Consider the following 8,662-nt stretch of genomic DNA (forward strand, 5'->3'; position numbering starts at 1 on the left):
TGGAAATGGAGATGGATAAAGTCACTCACACTGCTCCACCGCAATGTGTTTTACAGGAGTATATGCAGGAGTTGGTAAACCAATGGGTTAGCCTCAAGCAGCTTCCACTTTTGTTGTTCCCTAAACTTGTATCATTTGGTTAAGTTTGGTTATCTACTTTCCAGTTTAGGCTCAGGTTTTGTGGCAATGTTGTTTTGTAATATGACGTTTTATTAATATATATAATCGCTAGTTTGTGTTAAAAAAAAATTAAAAATTCAAAATCAAGCAAAAGTTTAATTATACATATGATACACGAAATGTTAAGGAGGCTAGTACAACTTATTTTATAGGGGAAGTCAAGTACTTCGATATCTAGCCACATATGGCCTTCAATTCGTGATTTAAGCAAAGAAATCGTTACATGTAAAAGTTGAATCAATCATCACCTAAAATCACTTTTATCATTTTGTTAAATATCTTAACATTTCGTGGTGCTGTTAAACCACCCGTTGGTGTAAGGTGTTCCCTTCTACGTTCACTTTACCATTCTTTCAATAGCAATCTAGATTTCACCAACCAGCCCTTGGGAATGGATAAAGGAACTAGAGGTTTTCGTACTTGATAGTTGTTTTTAGCATCAATACGACATTGATACATGTAAAAGTTGAATCAATCATCACCTAAAATCACTTTACCATTATGGTAAATTTCTTTAAATGAGTGTGTCTTCAAGTTAAAGAGAAGCCTTGTGACAATTTTGATAGCTCTTGCAAGGAAAAGGACTGAGGTTTTCCAAGTAATCAGAATGACAGTGGAGCAGAGTACACATCCAAATATAGCTAACCAAGAAGTGTGATGTATAGTAGACGCATACACTCCTGACATGAAAGCCACAAGGGTTGAATAAAAGGATGATTGCAGCAAGAAAAAGGAGAGGTCTAACAATATGAAGGAGTCGCTAGTTTTGCCAGAAGCCATCACCCATAGGAGAGAAAGCAGTACAACTATGGAGCTGCACATAGCGACGATATCAAACACCAGAAAAACCTTAAATGCTGTCCTTGTTATAAGGACAGGAGACCCATCATCACCATTAAATCCACCAGGCACTTGCAAGGCTGCTGCAAATGTCATCGTTGTGATAAGTGCAGCAATTACTGATAAGGATCCCGCAGACTCTTTAATATCAGCCTTGCGAATTCCATAAGAGCTCAGGAACCATGAAGTGCTGACTTTTGGCACTTTCTTCTGAATCAGCTTTACAATCTGTTATGTTTCAGTTCATGAAAACAAAGTGTGTTAACAGTCTATCTGATGCGACGATAATGAAACATTATCTGGCTTGACAATAATAAAAATAGGAGAAATAATATATGTATGGACTCGGCAAAAATAAATCTGATACAGTCATACTGGTATGTACCTCATCAGGGGTCTGATAGGATGCAATGAGATCCATAAGTCCCTCGTTCTCATTGTTCACAAGTACTAACTCAAACATTTCTTTGGTTTCGAAACATTTATGTGCTAATATTTTTGCTGTAATTGAGTTACCAGTCTTTATGGCATAGTGTAAAGGTGAGTTCCCATCATAATCCTGTACCATTCTTAGAGCATCTACTTCTGGGATTCGGAACAACCGCTTGCTCATCCTTTTGAAGACGAAGTCACTAGAAGCCTCAGTAAATTCAATATCCAGCCGCAGGAGATGCAAAAAGGTCCTGCCATTTGGATCACGGAGTTGTGCTGATTGCGGACATTGTTCTAGTATAGCCAGAGCAACCCAAATTCTGCCACACTTTGCAGACCTTAACAAAGGCGTCAGACCATCTTTGTCACGCATATAAACAGCAGATATGTTCTTCGAGATTAGAATTTTTACGAGTTCCAACTTATCTATGGCTGCATGCAGTATAATTGTATAAACAAACAAGATTAAATTCAATACTTGTAGGATAATTCAAAGCCACATAGGGACGTCCAGTCATAGTATATTTTTATTTTTAGTTTTAGAATAATAAAAATGGATAATTAGAGTTCTGGTTAAAATAAATAATGATGTTTGATTAATGTTCAACTGATAAAACAAATTATAAATAGAAGATAAATGTATCAGTTAATACAATAAAGTTCTAACCAATGAACTATATAACATTAGATGCTACTTTCTTTAACACGAAAATATTAATGACCTGGGGCATCGTCCAGGCCTAATAACTCGTTTACAAATTAAAGTGAGTTATTTTTAACATTATTTTAGCTTGACTTGTCTTACATTTTTTTGAACTTTTCTTAGTTATCCTTAACTTTATTGAACTTTTCTTATTTTCTCAACTTCTTGTTTATTTTTTTCTGAAATTAAGCGAAAATAAGGTGAAGAGAATAGACCCTAGCGAAGCTAGAAACTGACCTGTATAACTGCCACATCTAGCATATACATGAAGCGCGGTTTCACCAGCATCATTAACATATAGAGCCCCCTCAGGATCGGTAACCAAAATACTTGCAGCATATATATGGCCAGTGTACATTGCTTCATGAATAGCCATATTGCCTTTGGAATTTTTAACACTCCAAGGTGGAAGAATAACTCCTCGACTGCTCTCCTCCCTAGCTTTTTGGTAACATTCTGATGTGTGTTCGAGTACCTTTATGGAAGCAGGAGTGTGCCACTTTGCAGCAAGGTGAAGAGGGGTATCTCCATTTGAGTCTGTTTGAATTAAGAGAGCTGGAACCTGTTTTAGAGCTTCCTCAACAAAATCTGCAGTATCTACTTTTCCAGGTCTAAGAGCTATATGAATTATATTACTTCCATCTGGTGTTCGCGTCAGGAAATAGGAAGTGTCATATTTACCAAGTCCCATTTCTATATCATCCTTCACCTCTTTGAATAGCTTCAAATCCCCCTCCACTGCTGCCATATGCAGCTCTTTCTCCATTATCTTTTCTATCAAGGTTATCTCTTTTACATAGTTTTTGTTGAGTAGTGCTAATGCGTTTATATCCTGCAGACAGCCAGATACATCAAAGTTCTCAGGATCGGAGTACAGTAGTGTCCAGATTTTTTGTTTGTTAATTAGGTGCCTAGCGTTTTTAGATGATATCAAACATCATACCATGAAATTTGTGTCATGGACACACAGTGCTGCAACTTGAGGGGATTGATATATGGCTTTGATCACTTAAGAGGATTATTAAAAGAATGATTCACTTAAATTTTTTGGTGTGTTTTGAATGTTGTGATCATTATTCAGAAAAACCATGATTATTTGAAATGAGCTCTATTGCAAATGAGTCATCTTGGCTTGATTAATTCAGCAATAGCACTAATGGCAACTAGCAAGTACTTCCATCTTAAATAGGTACACAAGACTTCAAAAACATCTTTAACTTGTGAAATTATGCAAATTGGAAAATGGTCTTAAAGCATGAGACCTTGTAATAAAGAGAACCTATCAATATTAATCCTATTGTGAGCTTATTTGCTAGGGAGTAAGGAGTATATGCAAATACACAGTACCTTGTTATCAGGCTTTTTTGCTTGCAATAGTGCAAGTAGGCTGAATATGGAGCAACCGTCTTTATTGATGATGGTTAATTCCTCCCTAGTTGTAGACTTGAGGCAACTCTGCATCAAAAATTTTGCAGTAACAAGGTTTTCAGTTTTAAGAGCGAGATGTAAGGGTGTGTTTCCATCTTCATCTTGTGCATTTCTCAGGCTATGTACTCCAGGAATGGCAAATAATTCTTGGGCCAGTCTACTTGTATCCTCAGATTCATCAACAAGGTCAAGATGCACAAGATTTAGATGATGCAGAAATGTTCTACCCTTTGAGTCACGGACTTCCATTGACTGAGGACAGACTTTAAATATCAGCAGAGCAATTCTTATTCGGCCAGACTGGGCTGCTCTCATAGCAGGGGTTAAACCCTCCACATCCTTCTTGTAAGAAGGAAAAACATCTAAATCCAGCATACATCCGATTATCGATAGCCTATCTTCTGCTGCAATTTGCAAACACACACACAATATATATGTGGTGTTCATGTTAGTAGCAAACAAATAGCTAATTTGTGAAAAGCAGTTAATTTATGCAGAACACAGCATAGTAGCTGCTATAGTGAGTTTATATCTTCAATCTTCACTTTGATACTCCATATTCTTGTAGCCATTGCAAAACAGTACTAAAACTTCCCTACCTCATCAAGAAAAAGTTGAAAGGATATGTCTCTTCAATATATTAGAAACTCAATATTTACTTTTGTTCGAATTAGATCAATTCAAACTGAATAAAAAAGTTTTCAATTAGACCAGAAAGATTCAAACAGCCCAAAATCATTCAGACCTTAAGAAATTTTGACCAGAATACCCTATTTCAGTCTTTTAGATAAGGAAAACAAATCCTAAGAAGAGATTTACCCGTGTATGTGGCGTATCTAGCTAATACATGAAGAGGCGTTTCTTCATCATTATTTGTTGCTATAGAGAGATGAGGATCAACATTTAACAACTCTTCAACAACGTTATAATTGCTTGTCCGCATAGCTTCATGAATGGCATTGTTGCCTTTGGAATTTTTGGTTCTCCATGGTGGGAAATGAAGCACGTTACTAGATATTGTTTGCTCAAGTACATGATAGCACTCAGCACAAGAGTGCACCATGAGTGCAGCTGCTGGGGCTCTGAGCCGAGCAGCAATATGTATAGGAGTATCACCATTAAAGTCTCTTGAAAGAAGGAGAGTGGGAAAATGCTTTAGAATCTCCTCGACCAATGCAGAATGGCAATTTTGGATGGCTAAATGAAGTATGGTGCTTCCATTTGGTGTCCGAGACAGGAAGTATTCATCATTGTTCGCAATTACCTTACCATCTATGTCTGTTGTTGCATCCTTTTTATCAAACAATGTCACATCCCCCTTCCCTGCAACTGCTTCATATAGCTCCTTCTCCATCCATTTTCCACTAATGCGGGAGTTAAGTATTGCCTCTTCCTGTTATATTTGAAAACAATACAATTTAACAAAAACAACTTCATTCTGACTAGAAGGTGTATCTTTAATCTTGCTAGATCATGGTATACACCATTGTGCATCTTATAATTTGCAAAACAAAACAAGTAGCATAAATACCATTTTGCTAAAAAATCCTTCACGGGATCCAATCAGCTCATCAACTGTAAGACCGTCGTTGTTCTTAAGGGAGAAATCTGCCATGGATTCATGTAAACCTTTTAAAAGTAACAAGTTGTTACTTTTAGCAGCAAGGTGTGCTGGTGTGTTTCCCTCACAGTCTTTTACATTCTTAAGGGCATTGATTTCTGGAATTTTGAGCAAATCTTGGAGCTCTTCATAATCAGACAAATGTACATAATGTAACACTGTTCTATTTTGGGGGCCATAAACATTCACAGATTCAGGACAAAGTTCCAGTATGATTTTCAAAGCCCAGAAAACCCTGAAACGTGCTGCTCTTAATAGTGGGGTGAGGCCCTCTGCATCACGCAAGCATGCAGCTTCGTTGTACAATGATAGGAAGTGTCTCAATATAATCTCCGCCGCGTCCATTAAAAACAGATAAACTGAGTTTGGAACTATGGATACGCCTACAGAGTTTAGCATCCCAATTTGTCCTGATGAGGTTGCTCCTTGCATTACATTGACTGATGAAACGTACAAAAACAAAGTTAGCTATGAGAGAATCAAGAATGAAACGACTATGTTCATCTCGACTTATCCAAATTGATTACAACTTATAATTATTCGAACTTAAGGTTAAAAAGTTCTTTTTTTTGCAATAAGTACACACAAGAAAAAGAACAAACTAACCCATGCATTCTGACGAATGACAACAAGTCATCTTATGGATCGACACAATAAGCCTAGAACATATTCTACGAGACCCTGCATTACTAATACGCTTCTTAAAAGGAGGGAGCCACATATAAAGGAACTGAACCAACTAACTTGTGCTTACTACCCATACAAGAGGGACAAAGAATAATAATAACCCTATTCAGGTGGATTTTGCAATAAATGAAAATTGATGTTTTTCTTGGAAGGAATATTATACTTAGAAACAAATTATGTTCCTTTTGATTCTAATAATACAACCTTTACTGATTACTCTTTAATAATCCAACCTTACAAAAATAATTTTTTAACAATCCAACCTTTCAATAATTCCTCAAAAATGCAACTTTTATATTCTATTTACTTCTAGTGAGTTAAAATAACTTACAATCGTCCAAAACATTAACTCTTTACCATAAAAGCAGGGGCTTGGAGGCAAGGGATGGCTTACCAAACAAATTCATTATTAACACATCAAAGTACATTAAAAGAAAATACCTCAAAAGGTTGCATTATTTAAGAATAATTGAAACGCTGACTTATTAAAAATTAATTTGTGAAAGGTTGTACTATTAGAATCAACTATTCCTAATAATAATAGTAACAACAACAACAACAATAATAATAATAATAATAATAATAATAATAATAATAATAATAATAATAATAATAATAATAATAATAATAATAATAATAATAATAATAATAATAATAATAATAATAATGTAAATAATGAATAATAATATAATAAAATTAATAATGACAATGAAAATGATAAATAATAATGATAATGAAAATAAATAATAATGAAAGAGGAATACTAATAATAATGAAAATAATAAGAATAATAAAAATGAAAGTAGTAGTAGTAATAATAATAATAATAATAATAATAATAATAATAATAATAATAATAATAATAATAATAATAATAATAATAATAATAATAGTAATTATAATAATAATTACAATAACAATAATAACATTAGTAATACTAATAATCATAATACTCATCATAATAATCATGATAATAATAACAATAATAATAAGTTTTTAAATATAAGCATGATTTGAACAAGCACATTCCATTTCACTCTAATCTAACACTATCCAAGTCATCCATTCTCGTCTCCTTCCTTTTTTTTTTCTTGATTATCGAAGTATCACATATAATTTTAAAAACTAATTCGGTAGTCTTACCGAACAGATTAAACTAGTCACTAAATGGATCAAAGAATGTCATTACTGAATAGATTAAACTGATCATGAAATAGATTAATCTGGTCCCTTAAAAGATTAAACGTCACTATAATAAAATAAAAGTGGAATGTTTTGTTCTTAATATTGAGCTTGGATTGTGCCTAATTTTAGGTTAAAATTGGGTGGTCTTCTACGACTACAAGACCAACTGTAGGTTTATATATGATACCAGCTTGCAATGAGAAATATGACCCTTATCAACATGTCAAGTAATTTATCTTTGTTAAACATAATTTAGCTAACTAAAAGCAAAGTTATTCATCTGACTTTTTTTTATCAGTTTATCATATTACCTGAAAAAGCCATGAATGAATAAATATCAATACTTATTAATATTAGCAAAAAGTAACTAAGACTTTTATTATTTACTATTTTATAATTATCCTTTTCCACTCTTCAAATACGCAACAACTACACACCTTTATCGAAGACTTTTTAGAGAACTAAACTGATATGGATGGACTACGGACATTTTGAATTGGGGGATTGTGTACTTTTAATTACAAATAATTACTAGATGTAATTTCACAAACAATTAATCTAACAGTGAATTAATGTAATTTCCAAGCATAGCGTGCATATAAGACTAGTACTAGTAGTTATAAATGAAACAAACAGGTGAGGTAGGAGCGAAGAACTTACGAGGAAGGTATCGAATAAACAGATGAAGAGGAGTTTCCTGAGAATGGTTGATGACAGATAGGATTTGACGGTTTGGTGCAAGACTGGGAGCCATTGCAATGTGAGAATATTTAAGAGCAACGTGAAGCGGTGTATCACCATCTTCATTCTGACCCATCAATAACAATTTGAGTGAGCTATTAGCTGCGCCTGTTAGTACGTCCATAACAGCTTCTTGCCCATGCCTTACAGCAACATGAAAAGGGGTATCCCCATTGATGTTCTTTTGGATGATTAGTTTCGTTTTTGATGACTTCATCTTCATTAGAACTTCTTCTATAAAATTCGATTGCCCGTGTTGCGCTGCTATGTGTAAGATGTTGTTTCCAGAGGTTACAGATTGTAACTCGCTTTCTATGGCATCATCACCATATATGATGCTCACATCTCCGTTTACTGCTGCTTTGTAAACCTCTGCTTTCATTGTTAATTATTGTTACTAAATCTTTGTCTCTGAGTTTGAGATTTGTGTTATTCTGTTCTGTGATACTGCAATACTATTGATATTGAAGTTGGTATATATTGGGAATTTATCTAGGAAATGTTGACGCTAAAGTTGTACTCTAGCGACTAATATTTAGTAATTTCTTGAGGAAATTATACAACTATTTCTTTCTAGTCTTGCAAGTCTTCTTTTATTAATACAATTGTCATTTTAGCTTGTTTCTTGTATATATATAAGATAACATATTGACCTCCACTTTTTTTTATCAAGTCATGGGGTATATGGTATAAATATTCATATCAAAAGGTTTCTTGTCTTAATCAAACCTTGGTTATTAATTCATATCAGATCCTGAACCAATATCTCTTTCTCATTCAAGCTTACCTAATATGGTATTATAATTGAATATAATCTTCACCAGAAAATTGTAACGCTTTAACAT

At 34.0% G+C, this 8,662-nt stretch overlaps 1 protein-coding gene across 1 annotated transcript; it reads right to left on the reverse strand.

The window, feature by feature from the left end:
* Positions 1-262: 262 nt before the first annotated feature.
* LOC104904118 (uncharacterized) lies at positions 263-8,406 on the reverse strand. Its single transcript, XM_010692308.3, has 7 exons — positions 7,737-8,406; positions 5,115-5,644; positions 4,403-4,976; positions 3,503-3,987; positions 2,393-2,987; positions 1,406-1,884; positions 263-1,248 (listed from the first exon to the last, which is right to left on the reverse strand). Exons 1-7 carry the CDS (start codon positions 8,197-8,199, stop codon positions 652-654), a joined length of 3,723 nt encoding a protein of 1,240 aa, XP_010690610.2. The 5' UTR covers positions 8,200-8,406; the 3' UTR covers positions 263-651.
* Between the last annotated feature and the right edge of the window lie 256 nt (positions 8,407-8,662).

The sequence above is a fragment of the Beta vulgaris genome, chromosome 9 (assembly GCF_026745355.1).
Source record: "Beta vulgaris subsp. vulgaris cultivar EL10 chromosome 9, EL10.2, whole genome shotgun sequence".
Classification (NCBI taxonomy): Eukaryota; Viridiplantae; Streptophyta; class Magnoliopsida; order Caryophyllales; family Amaranthaceae; genus Beta; species Beta vulgaris.